The sequence below is a fragment of the Pseudophryne corroboree genome, chromosome 5, assembly GCF_028390025.1.
Source record: "Pseudophryne corroboree isolate aPseCor3 chromosome 5, aPseCor3.hap2, whole genome shotgun sequence".
NCBI lineage: Eukaryota > Metazoa > Chordata > Amphibia > Anura > Myobatrachidae > Pseudophryne > Pseudophryne corroboree.
The window spans coordinates 846,574,640-846,596,102 of record NC_086448.1 but is presented as its reverse complement, the minus strand read 5'-3'; the positions used below and the strand labels follow the sequence as shown (position 1 = coordinate 846,596,102).

Here is a 21,463-nt window from a genome sequence, read left to right as displayed (position 1 = left end):
CAGTGTGTACGGTGTGTGCGGTGTGTACAGTGTGTGGAGTGTGTGCGGTGTGTGCGGTGTGTGAAGTATGTGAAGTGTGTGCAGTGTGTGCAGTGTGTACGGTGTGTGTGGTGTGTGCAGTGTGTGGAGTGTGTGCAGTGTGTGCGGTGTGTGCGGTGTGTGCGGTGTGTGAAGTATGTGAAGTGTGTGCAGTGTGTACGGTGTGTGCAGTGTGTGGAGTGTGTGCAGTGTGTGCGGTGTGTGCGGTGTGTGCGGTGTGTGAAGTATGTGCAGTGTGTACGGTGTGTGCGGTGTGTGAAGTATGTGAAGTGTGTGCGGTGTGTGCGGTGTGTGAAGTATGTGAAGTGTGTGCAGTGTGTACGGTGTGTGCGGTGTGTGCAGTGTGTGGAGTGTGTGCGGTGTGTGCGGTGTGTGCGGTGTGTGAAGTATGTGAAGTGTGTGCAGTGTGTGCAGTGTGTACGGTGTGTGCGGTGTGTGCAGTGTGTGGAGTGTGTGCGGTGTGTGCGGTGTGTGCGGTGTGTGCGGTGTGTGAAGTATGTGAAGTGTGTGCAGTGTGTACGGTGTGTGTGGTGTGTGCAGTGTGTGCAGTGTGTGCGGTGTGTGCGGTGTGTGAAGTATGTGAAGTGTGTGCAGTGTGTGCAGTGTGTACGGTGTGTGCGGTGTGTGCAGTGTGTGCAGTGTGTGCAGTGTGTGGAGTGTGTGCGGTGTGTGCGGTGTGTGCGGTGTGTGCGGTGTGTGAAGTATGTGAAGTGTGTGCAGTGTGTGCAGTGTGTACGGTGTGTGCGGTGTGTGCAGTGTGTGCAGTGTGTACGGTGTGTGCGGTGTGTGCAGTGTGTGGAGTGTGTGGAGTGTGTGCGGTGTGTGCGGTGTGTGAAGTATGTGAAGTGTGTGCAGTGTGTGCAGTGTGTACGGTGTGTGCGGTGTGTGCAGTGTGTGGAGTGTGTGCGGTGTGTGCGGTGTGTGCGGTGTGTGCGGTGTGTGCAGTGTGTGGAGTGTGTGCAGTGTGTACGGTGTGTGCGGTGTGTGAAGTATGTGAAGTGTGTGCAGTGTGTGCAGTGTGTGCGGTGTGTGCGGTGTGTGAAGTATGTGAAGTGTGTGCGGTGTGTGCAGTGTGTGGAGTGTGTGCGGTGTGTGCGGTGTGTGCGGTGTGTGAAGTATGTGAAGTGTGTGCAGTGTGTGCAGTGTGTACGGTGTGTGCGGTGTGTGCAGTGTGTGGAGTGTGTGCGGTGTGTGCGGTGTGTGCGGTGTGTGCGGTGTGTGAAGTGTGTGCAGTGTGTGCAGTGTGTGCAGTGTGTGCGGTGTGTGCAGTGTGTGCAGTGTGTGCAGTGTGTGCGGTGTGTGCGGTGTGTGCGGTGTGTGAAGTGTGTGCAGTGTGTGCAGTGTGTACGGTGTGTGCGGTGTGTGCAGTGTGTGCAGTGTGTGCGGTGTGTGCGGTGTGTGAAGTATGTGAAGTGTGTGCAGTGTGTGCAGTGTGTGCGGTGTGTGCAGTGTGTGGAGTGTGTGCGGTGTGTGCGGTGTGTGCGGTGTGTGAAGTGTGTGCAGTGTGTGCAGTGTGTGCAGTGTGTGCGGTGTGTGAAGTGTTTGAAGTGTGTGCAGTGTGTGCAGTGTGTGCGGTGTGTGCAGTGTGTGCAGTGTGTGCAGTGTGTGCGGTGTGTGCGGTGTGTGTGGTGTGTGCAGTGTGTGTGGTGTGTGCAGTGTGTGCAGTGTGTGCAGTGTATGCGCAGCCCAGGACTTACACCTACAGTGCGATACACACAGGCTGATCGGAGTCAGAGCTGACGTCACACACCCTCCCTGACAGGCCCAGAAAACGGCCAGTAACCACCCACAAACGCCCACTTCCTGTCAATCACCTTGCGAACAGCCATGCGATCAAAATTTTCACACCAGGCTGTCGCTGTTTGGTGACGCGCCTGCGCATTGCGGTGTATACGCATGTGCAGTAGTTCGATAATCACCCGCTGTGCGAAAACGCACAGCAAGGATCAGGTCTGAATCAGGCCCAAAGTACCAGCCAATCAGCTCCCACGTCACAGGCTGTGTTGTATAAATGACAGCTAGGAGCTGATTGTCAGGCATTTTATCTCTCTTTATCTCTTGTTAAGGCTTAATACATTTGGGCCGTATTTCCGTGCACGCAATGTGGCCGATGAGCGCAGAACCCTGAGCCAGCCTCTGCGCTGGTGCGGGGTATCAGAGACCCCGGGGTGCTGCATTCTGTCACCATCGCCCTGTTCCTCAGTCCTAGGATGCCCCCCGGGGCACCTGGGGCATCTCTCAGCTCAGTGGCAGAGCTGGGTCACAGTGCTCCATGCAGATCGCCCCTGGTGTTCCCCGGCCAGTGCTGCTGCAGCTCCTCTGCGTTCTGTACACTGACCCTCCCCACACAGCACTGAGCCCCCTCCCCCACTCTCAGTGCTGCTGCTGCTGCTGCTTCCTCTGTGTCAGCTGCAGCCAGCAGGAAGAGCCCGGACTGTTTATGTCTCTCTGTACACCGCATCTGCTGTCACCAGGGACACAGGGGCCCCCACACACCAGCTGGGGGGCCCCATTCCAGAGCAGCCTGGGACCTGCGTATATCCTCTGCACACGCTCTCCTCTCTGCTATTGGGTAAGAGCTGCCCCCTTGCCCCTCTGTGTGTTGTGTGTGTGCCCCCTGCCCCTCTGTGTGTGTGTTGTGTGTGTGCCCCCTTGCCCCTCTGTGTGTGTGTGTTGTGTGTGTGCCCCCTGCCCCTCTGTGTGTGTGTGTTGTGTGTGTGTGCCCCCTGCCCCTCTGTGTGTGTGTTGTGTGTGTGCCCCCTTGCCCCTCTGTGTGTGTGTTGTGTGTGTGCCCCCTGCCCCTCTGTGTGTGTGTGTTGTGTGTGTGCCTCCTGCCCCTCTGTGTGTGTGTGTTGTGTGTGTGTGTGCCCCCAGGCCTGGGCGGCCTCTCAGTCCTGTCATGCCGTGAGGTCAGTGTGCAGGGACATTGCAATCCCTCCAGGCCGCAGCCCCCTTCCAGGCCCAGGCGAGGGATGGACATCGGAAGCCCACCATCAAATGATGGCTGCGTTTCCACCATCGAAACTTTGGATGTGATAGCAAATAACCATCGCATCAAAAGTATTAGATGGAAAAAAAGTGATTTGCACATGCGCAGAACACCTTGTGCGTGCGCAATACCCCTGAAGCGCGGATGGCAGGGGACGGGACTGGGGGCGAGATAGGGGACAGGACTGGGGGGCGAGATAGGGGACGGGACTGGGGGCGAGATAGGGGACGGGACTGGGGGCGAGATAGGGGACAGGACTGGGGGGGCGAGATAGGGGACGGGACTGGGGGGCGAGATAGGGGACGGGACTGGGGGCGAGATAGGGGACAGGACTGGGGGGGCGAGATAGGGGACAGGACTGGGGGGGCGAGATAGGGGACAGGACTGGGGGGCGAGATAGGGGACATGACTGGGGGGCGAGATAGGGGACAGGACTGGGGGGCGAGATAGGGGACAGGACTGGGGGGCGAGATAGGGGACGGGACTGGGGGCGAGATAGGGGACAGGACTGGGGGCGAGATAGGGGACAGGACTGGGGGGGCGAGATAGGGGACGGGACTGGGGGGCGAGATAGGGGACAGGACTGGGGGGCGAGATAGGGGACGGGACTGGGGGCGAGATAGGGGACGGGACTGGGGGCGAGATAGGGGACGGGACTGGGGGCGAGATAGGGGACAGGACTGGGGGTGAGATAGGGGACGGGACTGGGGGCGAGACAGGGGACGGGACTGGGGGCGAGATAGGGGACAGGACTGGGGGGCGAGATAGGGGACAGGACTGGGGGGCGAGATAGGGGACAGGACTGGGGGGCGAGATAGGGGACAGGACTGGGGGGCGAGATAGGGGACGGGACTGGGTGAGAGATAGGGGACAGGACTGGGGGGCGAGATAGGGGACGGGACTGAGGGCGAGATAGGGAACAGGACTGGGGGTGAGATAGGGAACAGGACTGGGGGGCGAGATAGGGGACGGGACTGGGGGCAGATAGGGGACGGTACTGGGGGTGAGATAGGGGAATGTACTGGGGGCAGATAGGGGATGGGACTGGGGGCAGATAGGGGACGGGACTGGGGGCAGGTAGGGGACGGGACTGGGGGCAGATAGGGGACGGGACTGGGGGCAGATAGGGGACGGGACTGGGGGTGAGATAGGGGAATGTACTGGGGGTGAGATAGGGGAATGTACTGGGGGCAGATAGGGGATGGGACTGGGGGCAGATAGGGGACGGGACTGGGGGCAGATAGGGGACGGGACTGGGGGCAGATAGGGGATGGGACTGGGGGCAGATAGGGGATGGGACTGGGGGCAGATAGGGGACGGTACTGGGGGTAAGATAGGGGACGGTACTGGGGGTGAGATAGGGGATGGGACTGGGGGCAGATAGGGGATGGGACTGGGAGCAGATAGGGGATGGGACTGGGGGCAGATAGGGGATGGGACTGGGGGCAGATAGGGGATGGGACTGGGAGCAGATAGGGGATGGGACTGGGGGCAGATAGGGGATGGGACTGGGGGCAGATAGGGGACGGTACTGGGGGTGATATAGGGGAATGTACTGGGGGCAGATAGGGGATGGGACTGGGGGCAGATAGGGGATGGGACTGGGAGCAGATAGGGGATGGGACTGGGGGCAGATAGGGGACGGTACTGGGGGTGAGATACGGGGTGAGGCTCAGAGCAGTCACAGATATATACCATCTCGATCGTTGGAGGCAGACAGGGACGGCGCAGCTCTCAGCATATTTTAAAAAAAAGGTAACCATCGAAACACCATCAGATCGTTAACATGCGAATGCCATCAAATGGCAAATACACTATCGTAAGAAAAACATCGCAGGTCAGCAAACATCGACCATCAATGTCCATCCCTAGACCCGACTAATAAAGTTTAAATAGTATTTTTAAAGAGATATTTACATATTTTATTTTTTATAAAAAACATACCTAGGGGGTGCTTCGCACCCGACCCCCCCAACTCCACATAAGGCCGGGCAGACAGAACCGGGGAGCACGGCTGATATAACGCAGCATATTGCGCAGCTGGTTATATGTCTGACACTCGGGCGAGATGTGATCTCTGTTATGTTCTCTTGCAGAAGAGCGTCCATCATGCAGGACATGTTATCTCTGGAGCACCCCTACCTCAGCACCATCAGAGGTGCCCAGGCCTTCCTCACCATGGACCCCAACTTGCTACGTGAGTACAGCGGGCACTGAGATAACTGCGGCATTATATATTCACCAGTGTCGGACTGGGGCATGGAGGGCCCGCCGGGGGAATGCAGTGGTAGAGGCCCATGCTTAGAGGTGAGGCTAACCATGGTCTGGGCCCCATGATAAATATATACAATAAATACTGCTAGTGCATGCATAATAATGTACCAGATTAATAACTGCAATGCACTGTAGATAATATGTATAATGTACAATTCAAGTGCACAGTCTGGAACATGATCCCTAGAGGAGGAGGAGGTGCGCCCCCTGGGAGTAGGGCCCCCCTGGTGGTTTCCCCTGTTTCCCTGTGGCCCAGTCCAACCCTGATTGTCACAGTCCCCTGCCGGCTGTCATAGACCTGAAAGGCGAATGCATGACGCGGTGATAGCCTCCTTCTCCTGGGATATCGCAGTCTCTGTTAGTAACGCAGCCGCCATTGCCAGATGTGGGCACTAACACATAGCGCCACCTGTCCAGACACATAAACACGGACATACTGTATTAATCAGGTGAAGAACAAATTAGGGTTTTGGTGCCATAAGACTAGTTTGTTCATTTCCATATATTATCATTATAACGGCACTCCGCCCCCCCGGTGGGGGTTATGTGTGTTACATGTCAGATCAATTGATATTAACACTGTAGATAATAATTCTATGTGTATAGATGCGTGTTACAGGTGAGCGGTGCTGCGGCAGTGCCGTCACCTCAGATCCAGGCGGTGCTTAGTGTCCTGATCCAGCCCTCCGTGAGGTGAGTGCTGACAGCGAGGCACTGAGATAGTGCCGCTGGCTCTGCAGAGGACACAGGGACGGCAGTCATGGACATAACACCGCACATAGGGGCTGGTACTCTGCTACATCAGTGATCTGCAGAGCACTTTGCCATCATCGTCAAACTGTGCATGGAAGGATGCGGCCGCAATGTGATTGACAGCGGTGGGCGTTTGCTGGACGGCAATGCTAACGGCCCATTTTTCATTACAGCCCAGGATCGCACTGCAATATGCCATCTCTTCTCCTGGATGTATGATCCTGCACCCGCAGAGACAGGGGCTCAGACGGCTGCGTTTTCCGTCACTATGGGGCATGGCCAGTGCACTATGAGCTGCTGACACGCCCCCTCTCCCTCATCTCTAGTGAATAGACACTGTGCGCGTGCTAAGCAGAACACTGACTGCCAGGAGCCCCCCACCGCAGGACACTGTATCCCGTGGGTGGGACAGCGGCACAGTCCCAAAAAAACGGTTGGGAGGTATGCCTATACACCTACAGGAACACTATACGCCACAGCTAGATAGTTATTGTACGTATAGGAAAGAAACTGAGGTAGATAGTTCTTGTACGTATAGGAAAGTACCTGAGGTAGACAGTTCTTGTACGTATAGGAAAGAACCTGAGGTAGACAGTTCTTGTACGTATAGGAAAGAACCTGAGGTAGATAGTTATTGTACATATAGGGAAGAACCTGAGGTAGATAGTTATTGTAGGTATAGGGAAGAACCTGAGGTAGATAGTTATTGTATGTAAAGGAAAGTACCTAAGGTAGATAGTTATTGTACGTATAGGGAAGTACCTGAGGTAGATAGTTATTGTACGTATAGGGAAGAACCTGAGGTAGATAGTTATTGTACGTATAGGAGAGAACCTGAGGTAGATAGTTATTGTACGTATAGGAAGGTACCTGAGGTAGATAGTTATTGTAGGTATAGGAAAGAACCTGAGGTAGATAGTTATTGTAGGTATAGGGAAGAACATGAGGTAGATAGTTATTGTATGTAAAGGAAAGTACCTGAGGTAGATAGTTATTGTACGTATAGGGAAGAACCTGAGGTAGATAGTTATTGTACGTATAGGAAAGTACCTGAGGTAGATAGTTATTGTACGTATAGGGAAGAACCTGAGGTAGATAGTTATTGTAGGTATAGGAAAGAACCTGAGGTAGATAGTTATTGTACGTATAGGGAAGAACCTGAGGTAGATAGTTATTGTAGGTATAGGGAAGAACATGAGGTAGATAGTTATTGTATGTAAAGGAAAGTACCTGAGGTAGATAGTTATTGTACATATAGGGAAGAACCTGAGGTAGATAGTTATTGTACGTATAGGGAAGAACCTGAGGTAGATAGTTATTGTACGTATAGGAAGGTACCTGAGGTAGATAGTTATTGTAGGTATAGGAAAGAACCTGAGGTAGAAGTTATTGTACATATAGGGAAGAACCTGAGGTAGATAGTTATTGTACGTATAGGAAGGTACCTGAGGTAGATAGTTATTGTAGGTATAGGAAAGAACCTGAGGTAGAAGTTATTGTACATATAGGGAAGAACCTGAGGTAGATAGTTATTGTAGGTATAGGGAAGAACCTGAGGTAGATAGTTATTGTATGTAAAGGAAAGTACCTGAGGTAGATAGTTATTGTACATATAGGGAAGAACCTGAGGTAGATAGTTATTGTACGTATAGGGAAGAACCTGAGGTAGATAGTTATTGTACGTTTAGGGAAGAACCTGAGGTAGATAGTTATTGTACGTATAGAAAAGAACCTGAGGTAGATAGTTATTGTACGTATAGGAAGGTACCTGAGGTAGATAGTTATTGTAGGTATAGGAAAGAACCTGAGGTAGAAGTTATTGTACATATAGGAAAGAACCTGAGGTAGATAGTTATTGTACGTATAGGAAGGTACCTGAGGTAGATAGTTATTGTACGTATAGGGAAGTACCTGAGGTAGATAGTTATTGTACGTATAGGGAAGAACTTGAGGTAGATAGTTATTGTACGTATAGGGATTAACCTAGGGTAGATAGTTATTGTACGTATAGGAAAGTACCTGAGGTAGATAGTTATTGTACGTATAGGGAAGAACCTGAGGTAGATAGTTATTGTATGTATAGGGATTAACCTAGGGTAGATAGTTATTGTACGTATAGGAAAGAACCTGAGGTAGATAGTTATTGTACGTATAGAGAAGTACCTGAGGTAGATAGTTATTGTACGTATAGGGATTAACCTAGGGTAGATAGTTATTGTACGTATAGGAAAGAACCTGAGGTAGATAGTTATTGTACGTATAGGAAGGTACCTGAGGTAGATAGTTATTGTACGTATAGGGAAGTACCTGAGGTAGATAGTTATTGTACGTATAGGGAAGAACTTGAGGTAGATAGTTATTGTACGTATAGGGAAGAACCTGAGGTAGATAGTTATTGTACGTATAGGAAAGTACCTGAGGTAGATAGTTATTGTACGTATAGGAAAGAACCTGAGGTAGATAGTTATTGTACATATAGGGAAGTACCTGAGGTAGATAGTTATTGTACGTATAGGAAAGTACCTGAGGTAGATAGTTATTGTACGTATGGGAAAGAACCTGAGGTAGATAGTTATTGTACGTATAGGAAAGAACCTGAGGTAGATAGTTATTGTACGTATAGGAAAGAACCAGAGGTAGATAGTTATTGTACGTATAGGGAAGTACCTGAGGTAGATAGTTATTGTACGTATAGGAAGGTACCTGAGGTAGATAGTTATTGTACGTATAGGAAGGTACCTGAGGTAGATAGTTATTGTAGGTATAGGAAAGAACCTGAGGTAGATAGTTATTGTACGTATAGGAAAGTACCTGAGGTAGATAGTTATTGTACGTATAGGAAGGTACCTGAGGTAGATAGTTATTGCAGGTATAGGAAAGAACCTGAGGTAGATAGTTATTGTACATATAGGAAAGAACCTGAGGTAGATAGTTATTGTACGTATAGGAAAGTACCTGAGGTAGATAGTTATTGTACGTATAGGGAAGTACCTGAGGTAGATAGTTATTGTACGTATAGGAAAGTACCTGAGGTAGATAGTTATTGTAAGTATAGGGAAGTACCTGAGGTAGATAGTTATTGTACATATAGGGAAGAACTTGAGGTAGATCGTTATTGTACGTATAGGGAAGAACCTGAGGTAGATAGTTATTGCACGTATAGGGATTAACCGGAGGTAGATAGTTATTGTATGTATAGGAAAGTACCTGAGGTAGATAGTTATTGTACGTATAGGGAAGAACCCGAGGTAGATAGTTATTGTACGTATAGGAAAGAACCTGAGGTAGCTAGTTATTGTACGTATAGGAAAGAACCTGAGGTAGATAGTTATTGTACATATAGGAAGGTACCTGAGGTAGATAGTTATTGTACGTATAGGAAGGTACCTGAGGTAGATAGTTATTGTACGTATAGGGAAGTACCTGAGGTAGATAGTTATTGTACGCATAGGAAAGAACCTGAGGTAGATAGTTATTGTACATATAGGAAGGTACCTGAGGTAGATAGTTATTGTACGTATAGGAAGGTACCTGAGGTAGATAGTTATTGTACGTATAGGGAAGTACCTGAGGTAGATAGTTATTGTACGTATAGGGAAGAACCTGAGGTAGATAGTTATTGTACGTATAGGAAAGAACCTGAGGTAGATAGTTATTGTACATATAGGAAGGTACCTGAGGTAGATAGTTATTGTATGTATAGGAAGGTACCTGAGGTAGATAGTTATTGTACGTATAGGGAAGAACCTGAGGAAGATAGTCATTGTACTTATAGGGAAGAACCTGAGGTAGATAGTTATTGTACGTATAGGGAAGTACCTGAGGTAGATAGTTATTGTACGTATAGGGAAGAACTTGAGGTAGATAGTTATTGTAGGTATAGGAAAGAACCTGAGGTAGATAGTTATTGTACGTATAGGGAAGAACCTGAGGTAGACAGTTATTGTACGCATAGGAAAGAACCTGAGGTAGATAGTTATTGTACGTATAGGAAAGAACCTGAGGTAGATAGTTATTGTACGTATAGGGAAGTACCTGAGGTAGATAGTTATTGTACGTATAGGAAGGTACCTGAGGTAGATAGTTATTGTACGTATAGGAAGGTACCTGAGGTAGATAGTTATTGTAGGTATAGGAAAGAACCTGAGGTAGATAGTTATTGTACGTATAGGAAAGTACCTGAGGTAGATAGTTATTGTACGTATAGGAAGGTACCTGAGGTAGATAGTTATTGTAGGTATAGGAAAGAACCTGAGGTAGATAGTTATTGTACATATAGGAAAGAACCTGAGGTAGATAGTTATTGTACGTATAGGAAAGTACCTGAGGTAGATAGTTATTGTACGTATAGGGAAGTACCTGAGGTAGATAGTTATTGTACGTATAGGAAAGTACCTGAGGTAGATAGTTATTGTAAGTATAGGGAAGTACCTGAGGTAGATAGTTATTGTACATATAGGGAAGAACTTGAGGTAGATCGTTATTGTACGTATAGGGAAGAACCTGAGGTAGATAGTTATTGTACGTATAGGGAAGAACCTGAGGTAGACAGTTATTGTACGCATAGGAAAGAACCTGAGGTAGATAGTTATTGTACGTATAGGAAAGAACCTGAGGTAGATAGTTATTGTACGTATAGGGAAGTACCTGAGGTAGATAGTTATTGTACGTATAGGAAAGTACCTGAGGTAGATAGTTATTGTACGTATAGGGAAGTACCTGAGGTAGATAGTTATTGTACGTATAGGGAAGAACCTGAGGTAGACAGTTATTGTACGTATAGGAAAGAACCTGAGGTAGCTAGTTATTGTACGTATAGGGAAGAACCTGAGGTAGATAGTTATTGTACGTATAGGGGAACCTGAGGTAGATAGTTATTGTACGTATAGGGTAACCTGAGGTAGATAGTTATTGTACGTATAGGAAAGTACCTGAGGTAGATAGTTATTGTACGTATAGGGAAGTACCTGAGGTAGATAGTTATTGTACGTATAGGGAAGTACCTGAGGTAGATAGTTATTGTACATATAGGAAAGTACCTGAGGTAGTTATTGTACGTATAGGAAAGAACCTAAGCTAGATAGTTATTGTACGTATAGGGAAGTACCTGAGGTAGATAGTTATTGTACATATAGGAAAGTACCTGAGGTAGCTAGTTATTGTACATATAGGAAAGTACCTGAGGTAGATAGTTATTGTACGTATAGGAAAGTACCTGAGGTAGATAGTGATTGTACGTATAGGAAAGTACCTGAGGTAGATAGTTATTGTACGTATAGGAAAGTACCTGAGGTAGATAGTTATTGTACGTATAGGAAGGTACCTGAGGTAGATAGTTATTGTACGTATAGGAAGGTACCTGAGGTAGATAGTTATTGTACGTATAGGGAAGTACCTGAGGTAGATAGTTATTGTACATATAGGAAGGTACCTGAGGTAGATAGTTATTGTACGTATAGGGAAGTACCTGAGGTAGATAGTTATTGTACATATAGGAAAGTACCTGAGGTAGATAGTTATTGTACGTATAGGGAAGAACCTGAGGTAGATAGTTATTGTACGTATAGGAAAGTACCTGAGGTAGATAGTGATTGTACGTATAGGAAAGTACCTGAGGTAGATAGTTATTGTACGTATAGGGAAGTACCTGAGGTAGATAGTTATTGTACGTATAGGGAAGTACCTGAGGTAGATAGTTATTGTACGTATAGGGAAGTGATGGCTTTTATTACCTGTGTAACGTCTATGTACCCTGTGAGGAACGGTGCATCAGCCGGACAGCTCTGACAAGTATTTCCAGGAAAACAAAGACATTTTATTTTGTAACAAAAGCATCATTAATTGCTAAACAGTAATTTGATGTATAATATTTGCATATTCTAATTAGAGTGATATATCTGGCACCAATAGTCAGGACTTACCCAAGCAGGCCCAGTGGATACATTTAGCCACATAGGTTGGGTGGAGGGACTCAATAATTAACGTATCCTACCTAGAGGGGGAAGAAGGTAGGTTACATTATTACTATTATTACCATTTATGTATTGCCAGCATACACCGCGGCTCCTTGCAGATGGGAAATACCGTAATAAAACAAGATTGCGTAGTAGCACACAGACACAGCAGTATGAGGGCGCTGCCCACAAGATAACACTGCATGAGGGTCACTTCCACAGACTGCAGTCTCCCAGCATTCCAGAGAGGGAGGGGAAGAAGAGTATACAGAGAAGATAAAGCCATTTTATCACACTGTGACCCTTGTTCTCATATAACAGGTCTCCCTGAGGTTGTATTAGAGAGAATTGAGGTGAAGATAGAGGAAGACCCTTCTACTAATACAGACGGTGAGTGAATTACTGAGGGTGAGGGTATCACTGACCAGCGGAGCAGAGGGTGAGGGTATCACTGACCTGTGGTGCAGCGGGTGAGGGGATCACTGACCTGCGGTGCAGAGGGTGAGGGGATCACTGACCTGTGGTGCAGAGGGTGAGGGTATCACTGACCAGCGGAGCAGAGGGTGAGGGGATCACTGACCTGCGGTGCAGAGGGTGAGGGGATCACTGACCTGCGGTACAGAGGGTGAGGGTATCACTGACCAGCGGAGCAGAGGGTGAGGGGATCACTGACCTGCGGTGCAAAGGGTGAGGGGATCACTGACCTGCGGTGCAGAGGGTGAGGGGATCACTGACCAGCGGTGCAGAGGGTGAGGGTATCACTGACCGGCGGTGCAGAGGGTGAGGGAATCACTGACCGGCGGTACAGAGGGTGAGGGGATCACTGACCAGCGGTGCAGAGGGTGAGGGGATCACTGACCTGTGGTGCAGAGGGTGAGGGGATCACTGACCTGCGGTGCAGAGGGTGAGGGGATCACTGACCAGCGGTGCAGCGGGTGGGGGGATCACTGACCTGCTGTGCAGAGGGTGAGGGGATCACTGACCTGTGGTGCAGAGGGTGAGGGGATCACTGACAAGCGGTGCAGAGGGTGAGGGGATCACTGACCTGTGGTGCAGAGGGTGAGGGGATCACTGACCTGCGGTGCAGAGGGTGAGGGGATCACTGACCTGTGGTGCAGAGGGTGAGGGGATCACTGACCTGCGGAGCAGAGGGTGAGGGGATCACTGACCTGCGGTGCAGAGGGTGAGGGGATCACTGACCGGTGGTGCAGAGGGTGAGGGTATCACTGATCGGTGGTGCAGAGGGTGAGGGGATCACTGACCGGTGGTGCAGAGGGTGAGGGGATCACTGACCTGCGGTGCACCGGGTGAGGGAATCACTGACCTGCGGTGCAGAGGGTGAGGGTATCACTGACCGGTGGTGCAGAGGGTGAGGGTATCACTGACCGGTGGTGCAGAGGGTGAGGGTATCACTGACCTGCGGTGCAGCGGGTGAGGGTATCACTGACCTGCGTTGCAGAGGTTAAGGGAATTATTTCTTTCAGGTGAGGATGAACAGATAAAGGATGAGCGGGAGATCAAAGTGGAGAAGGAATCTTGGGAAGAAGAGGAAATCCAGAGAAAGAATGATACGGACTCGTTTCCTGCCCGCGGTGAGTAATCACAGAGTTACAGATGTGTCCTCATACATCCAGCCTCAATATGCCATGCAGCGAGATGCCCGCTGCCAGTGAGCCGCAAGCTCCTCTAATGTCAAGCGTCTAGTTTTATATTTAAATATGTCTTAGTGACAACGCAATGTGACAAGCACGCACCAGGAGAGTGTGCTGAGTGACGTGATGTGACCCCTGCAAGATACAGATCGCATTGTATTGATTTCTATACAGGGCCAGACAGTCCCACAAGTGCACCGGGAAAATTGCCGGTGCCCCTCTCCCCTCCCCCAGGAGTCAGTAACTTGGTGGAGCAGGAATTCTGGAAACTACACCAAGATTAGCCCTCCTGCCAATAAAGTGTCCTGTTAGATGTCCTCTACTCTCTAATGGTTGGTCAAGTCTCTCTGTGGTGGCTCGCCACATCCCTTAAGCTTGAGTGGGCCCCTACGACTGCATTCCATGGGGGGCCCTTCATAGCCCAGTCTGACACTGTCCCTACACAAAACAGAGTTCATTTTTGTTATTTCAATACAATACAGAGGGCATTCTGGTGACCTCTTTGCAATATAAAAAGCATACTAGTGAGCCTTACACAATACCCACAGTATACTAGGGATCTCTATACAATAAATAGGGCATTTTTGTGAGCCGTATACAATACAAAGACCATACTAGTGATCCTTATACAATACAGAGGGAATTCTAGTGAGCCTTACACAATACCCACAGCAGTGGCGGAACAAGCAAGCGGTGGGCCCAGGTGCGACAAAATGCTTTGGGCCGCCCCCCCCCCCCATCCAAGTCCGCGCCGGGGGCAGTGCGCGCCGTAGGCGCGCGCAAAAATACATAGTGGCGTGGCTTCGTGGGGAAGGGGTGTGGCCACAAAATAATACCAACACAGTAGTCTCCATTATTCAAATTACGCCGCACTGTAGCACCACTACACCAGGTAGAGACCCTTTTACACCTTACAGCGAACAGATTCCTCTTTTTACACATTACAGCAGACAGCGTGCCCTTTTTACACATAACGGCAGACAGCGTGCCCTTGTTACACATTACGGCAGACAGCGTGCCCTTTTTACACATTACGGTAGACAGCGTGCCCTTGTTACACATTACGGCAGACAGCGTGCCCTTGTTACACATTACGGCAGACAGCGTCCCCATTTTTACACATTACGGCAGGCAGATTCCTCCTTTTTACACATAGCAGCAGGCAGATTCCCCATTTTTACACATAGCGTCAGGCAGCCCCCCTTTTTTACACATTACGGCAGGCAGATTCCCCATTTTTACACATAGCGTCGGGCAGATTACCCCTTTTTACACATAACGGCAGACCGCGTGCCCTTGTTACACATTACGGCAGACAGCGTGCCCTTTTTACACATTACGGCAGACAGCGTGCCCTTGTTACACATTACGGCAGACAGCGTCCCCATTTTTACACATTACGGCAGGCAGATTCCCCTTTTTACACATAGTGGCAGGCAGTCCCCCCTTTTTACACATTGCGGCAGGTAGTCCCCCCTTTTTACACATTGCGGCAGGCAGTCCCCCCTTTTTACACAGTGCGGCAGGCAGTCCTCCCTTTTTACACATTGCGGCAGGTAGTCCCCCCTTTTTACACATTGCGGCAGGCAGTCCCCCCTTTTTACACAGTGCGGCAGGCAGGCCCCCCTTTTTACACATTGCGGCAGGTAGTCCCCCCTTTTTACACATTGCGGCAGGCAGGCACAAGAAAGAAAGAAGGAAAGAAAAAGAAAGAAAAAGAAAGAAAGAAAGAAAGAAAGAAAGAAAGAAAGAAAGAAAGAAAGAAAGAAAGAAAGAAAGAAAGAAAGAAAGAAAGAAAGAAAGAAAGAAAGAAAGAAAGAAAGAAAGAAAGAAAGAAAGAAGAATTATACTTACCCTCAGGCTCCTCGGTGCAGCTGCGTCAGACGACGATTCCCGGGCAGTAGAGAATGAGGAGGAGGGAGCCGGAGGACGGAGCCGCAGCAGCGCTTTGTTACTGGTGGAGGCGCTGCTGCTGCTGCCCCTCTGCTTCCCTATAGGCTGTTCTCGGAAGACAGCCTATAGGGAAGCAGAGGAGCAGCAGCAGCAGCGCCTCCACCAGTAACAAAGCGCTGCTGCGGCTCCGTCCTCCGGCTCCCTCCTCCTTCCCCCGTCTGTACCGCTGCTCAGCTCCTATCTCCGGGCGGCTGTGCGCTGCGGGCAGCGGTTGCCTGCAGCGCACAGCGGCATGTAATGAGTCAGTTTGACTCATTACATGCTTGGGCCCCTGGACAGAGGCGGGCCCCAGTGCAGTGCACTGCCTGCACTGCCGGTAGTTCCGCCTCTGACCCACAGTATACTAGTGATCCTTATACAATACAGAGGGCATTCTAAAGAGCCTTACACAATGGGCCTAATTCCGAGTTGATCGCAGCACCAATTTTGTTAGCAGCTAGGCAAAACCATGTGCACTGCAGGAGGGGCAGATGTAACATGTGCAGAGAGAGTTAGATTTGGGTGGGGTGTATTCAAACTGAAATCTAAATTGCAGTGTAAAAATAAAACAGCCAGTATTTACCCTGCACAGAAACAAAATAACCCACCCAAATCTAACTCTCTCTGCACATGTTACATCTGCCCCACCTGCAGTGCACATGGTTTTGCCCAATTGCTAACAAACTTGCTGCTGCGATCAACTTAGAATTACCCCCAATACCCATAGTATACGAGGGATCCTTATACAATAAATAGGGCATTTTAGTGAGCCCTATACAATACATAGACCATACTAGTGATCTCTATACAATACAGAGGGCATTCTAGTGAGCCTTACACAATACCCACAGTATACTAGGGATCGCTATACAATAGATAGGGCATTTTAGTGAGCCCTATACAATACATAGACCATACTAGTGATCCTTATACAATAAATAGGGCATTCTATGAGCCCTATGCAATACAGACGTTACTCTAGTGATCCCTATATAATACTGATGTCATTTTAATGATCACTATACAATACAGATGACATTCTAGTGATCCTTATATAATTCAGTGATGATTTTAGTGATCCTTATACAATGCACACAAGATACTGGTCTCATCTCCGCCTTTCGGCCCCCTATACAGTGTAGACCCCAGAGGAACTTTACCAGACTCATTAGTTATCATATTTATCCTACCGTCCTGGAAAGAAAGAACGAACAATGTAATTAGTAAAATGTGTGGCACATGCAGGGGCCGACACATTTATGTTGTGTGACAGTGGGCATCCTGTTATTAGTAAATGCATGTGATAGTGGCAGTGGGGGATGGGGAGGGGTGACTATGGACATTATTCGGAATTGTTAGCAAACCAAAAAAGTTAGCAATTGGATAGCACCATGCTGCACTTCAGGTGGGGCAGTTGTAACATGTGCAGAGAGACCTGGGTAACACCATGCTGCGCTGTAGGTGGGGCAGATGTAACATGTGCAGAGAGAGTTAGATTTGGGTGGGGTGCATTCAAACTGAAATATAAATTGCAGTGTAAAAATATAGCAGCCAGTATTTACCCTGCACAGAAACAATATAACCCACCCAAATCTAACTCTCTCTGCACATGTTACATCTGCCCCACCTGCAGTGCACATGGTTTTGCCGAATTGTGCTAACTTTTTTGGTTTGCTAACACCTCTGAATATATACGTTATGGTAAGAACTTACCGTTGATAACGGTATTTCTCCTAAGTCCACAGGTTTCCACAGGATAACATTGGGATATGACGGAGCGACAGCGGATTGGCACCAAGCGATCACAAACTTTCTGGCCTCCCAGAATGCCCTGGGCTCGTCCATATAATCCCGCCCACTGACTCAGTCAAATCAGTTGTTTCCAAAGCATTTAGGCAGGAGCATCATTTAGAGCCCTAATCAGGCGATAAGAACACACATGCACACCCTTCCATACAAGAGGGAAGAGGATAGTGAGTATAAAGATCCTCAAATCAGGTTCGTCAGGGTGGGATCCCTGTGGATTCTGTGGACTTAGGAGAAATACCGTTATCAACGGTAAGTTCTTACCATAACGTATATTTCTCCGGCAGGGTCCACAGGTTATCCACAGGATAACAATGGGACTTCCCAAAGCAATTTTTAGTGGTGGGGACGCTCCTGATTAATAGGAGAACCTTACGCCCGAATTCAGCGTCTCATGAGAGGCAAAGATATCCCAGGCATAATGTCTGATTGAATGTGTTTATTGGAAGCCATGTGGCTGACTTACATATCTGTTCTGCTCAAGCACAATATTGTGCTACCCATGAAAGACCTTCCTTACATGTAAAGCGAGCAGAGACATTAGCCGGGACAGGGAGATCAGCTCGAGAATATGCTTCTGAAATCGTCATTCAAAGTCATCTTGCTAGCGTCTGTTTAGTAGCAGGCCATCCCCTCTTGTGAAAACCGTAGAGAATGAAGAGAGAATCTGTCTTTCTAATGGCACTGGTACAATCAATGTAGATACTTAATGCCTAGACTACGTCCAGCGATGCTTCTCCCGCAGAAAATCAAGATTCCTGAAAAACCAGGACTATAATATCTTCATTAAGGTGGAATATAGACCACACCTTAGGAAGATACCCAGACCTAGTTCTGAGAACTACTTTATCTGGATAACATCAGAAAAGGAGATTAACATGACAGTACTCCTAAATCCGACACTCTTCTAGCTGATGCCATAGTCAGTCGAAGAGAACTTTAGCTGTCAACCATTAAAATACACTTCACTTAGTGGTTTAAACAGAGCAACTTGACAGGCTTTGAGGACTAGATTTAGATTCCATGATCCTGTCGTAGGAGAAAGGGAAGGTTGAATGCGCAGCATTCCCTGGGAAAAAGTGTGCACATCCTGCAATTTGGCCTTTTTCTTTCGGAACCATTCAGTCAATGCTGACACTTGTATTTCCAAGGAAGCCACCGCTAAACCTTTATCTATTCCTGCTTGAAGGCATGCTAAATCACTGGAAACTCTGCAAGATTTCGGGTCCATACCTCTTTTATTGCACCAATGCATATAAGCTTGCCTTATTAGGTGATAAATACGAGTCAAGGAAGTTTTTCCTTGCTCTGAGCATTTCTGAGAATCCTCTGGACCTCAGTATATAGATTTCAAGAGCCACGCCATCTAAACAGTTGATCCAGATATCTGTGATAATCAAGGACCCTGTCTTAGTCTGCGGATCCGTGTACCAACGCCTTCTGGGCCAAGCCGGGGCTTATTAGACTCCCGGCGTCTTTGTTGTATTTTCCTCACTATCCTGAGTAGCAGGATGATTTGAGGAACACATAAGAGAAATAAAATTCCCCTTAAAAAAGACATCCACAAAGATCACTTCCTTTGTTCCTGACCCTATTATGGCTTTTGTTGTTCAGATGGGACACCATGAGAATTATCTCTGGCCAAGTCCATCTGTCTACCCGAGTCTGAAACGACTTTAGGGTGCAAAAGTCCATTCATTTACCTGAATGGCGTGTCGACTGAGAAATCAGCTCTTCAGTGTAGGGCTCCCAGAACAAACCCTGAGGACAAGGCTGGAAGATGGAGTTCTGCACACTTTAGTATGTGATTTACCTCCTTCCTCGCTATTTATCTGCGTGTTCCTCTCTGAAAGTTAAGGTACACTACTGCCCTTTCCTTGTCCTTGCGGATCTGGACCGATCTTCCTTTAGGAATGTCTCGTGCCTGAATCAGGTCCCAGTATATGGCCTGAAGTGCTAACAGATTTATTAGCAGGCACCTTTCTTCTGTGGTCCATAATCCCCGGAATCATAATTTTTCCGGAAAATGGCCTCAATAGCCGTGAAGACTTGTATTTGTTGTCAGGATTTCCCCACCTCATATCCAAAAAGAATAAAGGTATCCTCTGATCTAGATGGAATGTCTGTAGCCCCCAGGCTACTTCTTACCTTATTTTGCCAGTACCACGTACTAGTTTGTGTACTGTCCATCTGGCCCGTCTACACCCCCTGGTATTCCTAGATGGTCTTGCGCTCGGAGAATTTAACCAGGTACAACACTGCTTAACTTTCAACATCATTGAGATTGGACATATCCAGTGTGATGCGGCCTTAGATGGAGGAGATGCTGAAAAAGTCTTGAGTGGAATTATGCCCACTCCACTATGTGTATTGTTAACACCATCAAACCCATCATTGGCATTGCTACGTGAATCGATATTGTTTGACATTGTAACCACTCTCCTAGTTTTTGCCTTGGATATCTTGAACCGACGTAACTACTTTCTGCAAACTCGAATTCAGTATAGCCCCACCGTGAGTTATGTTACGGAACCAGAGATGATCCCATTTACGAACCACCCGTGCCTCTGCAGACAAGTTATTTGTATGTTGTAGATGACACAGAACCTTTCCTGTATTTGTGTCAGGATAGGAAGGTGGTCAAGGTATGGCAATTTTCTTAACCTCTGCTAACGGAGATAAATTGCCATAATCATTTTGGTAAATACTCTGGGGCTGTGGCTAACCCAAAGGGTAAGGCCTACCTGAAGTTTTGCTGAATGATGGTAAACCTTGAGATAACACTGAATGACAGTGTTATAGGAGCCTGACGGTAAAATTCCTGACTTATCCAGGAATACCATGTATTATATTGGCTCCTCACCCAACTATGGAGTTGCCTCCACGTGAACCGTGTTACCCAAATTTCTCTGTTTTTGAAATTGATAATGGGGCGAGGGATTGTTTTTGACCCATGTGGGAATAAACCCTCCATTGTGCATGGGTTACTGGAATGACTATTCCTGACAAAATACTTTCTGAATTGCTTCATGCAAATCCCTCGCCTACGCCTCTACCCGAGACGGGCTGAAACCGAATACCTTTTAGGAGAATGGTTCCAGAAGGGAAAGTATAACCTTAGAGATACCGCTTCTTGCACCTAGGCATCTATTTGTAGACTGCTATCAAATCTGTGCAAACTGATAAGTCGGCCCCTTATCCTTCTGGAATCCGCCAGAAGGAGACCCGTACCATCATACTGATGGCCTCTGGTTTGGAAGCTGGCCTCTGGTTGCCTTTGCTTCTTTGCCTTACCAAACTTATTGTATTAAGGCTGTTACGTTCCTTTATGACCGACAAGGCTGAATCAGACCCCTATATTTGGGGTTATATGTGGAAGAGAACGCGACCTTCTTGGAGTCTGTTTCTGACTCCGGAATAACTGTTAATTCAAACAGAAACTTTCAGCCAAGGCAAAAATTTCCAGAACCTTCTTAGATTCTGAATCAGCTTCCCATGTACAGATAAAGGGTTTATGCTATAAGTCATGTTTTGCCTAGGCACAGAAACTAGTCAAGATAACCGTGGACCTATCTGTACGTGAACCAAGCTGTTCTTGAACAGCGATTGTTATGCTGATGCCCTAGAACATTAGTGTCCATATGAGCTACAGTATATGGGATTCTTACTCCCTTGCAGGCGCTGAAACCTGTCTTCCAGTACCTCAGCCCAATGTACCTACAGCACCTGGTATTTCAAGGTGGTCTCCCCACCAAGAACTAACCAGGCCGAACACTGCTTAGCTACTAATATCTAATGAGATTGGGAGTATCCAGTGTGGTGTAGCCGTAGACTACAAGGTGAAGTCCTGGCTGGCCTTATGACTGCCCCAGACAAAGACAATATAGTCTTATTCTTTTGATGGCAGAGGCCCTATAGATTTTTGCCTTATCAAATGATATGCATATCTATTTTGGGAGGCACTTCCCTATTTAAAACAGTCCCTATCTTGAAAAAGATATTGGAATCCCATTTACTGGGCATTCTACTTTATTGGGTGTAACCCAAACCTTTTTCCTGAATTC

The 21,463-nt window shown here is 47.9% G+C and overlaps 1 protein-coding gene across 4 annotated transcripts in view; it reads left to right on the top strand.

The window, feature by feature from the left end:
• LOC134928685 (uncharacterized) overlaps nucleotides 1–21,463 on the top strand; it is a 97,623-nt gene that overhangs the window by 68,816 nt on the left and 7,344 nt on the right. For 2 of the 4 annotated variants that reach the window (XM_063924678.1, XM_063924676.1), the window contains exons 2-4: nucleotides 5,125–5,225; nucleotides 12,331–12,399; nucleotides 13,494–13,601. In XM_063924678.1, coding sequence (XP_063780748.1) covers nucleotides 5,138–5,225; nucleotides 12,331–12,399; nucleotides 13,494–13,601 — 265 coding nt within the window. In that variant the 5' untranslated portion in view covers nucleotides 5,125–5,137. The other 2 variants (XM_063924677.1, XM_063924679.1) reach the window with 2 other exon arrangements.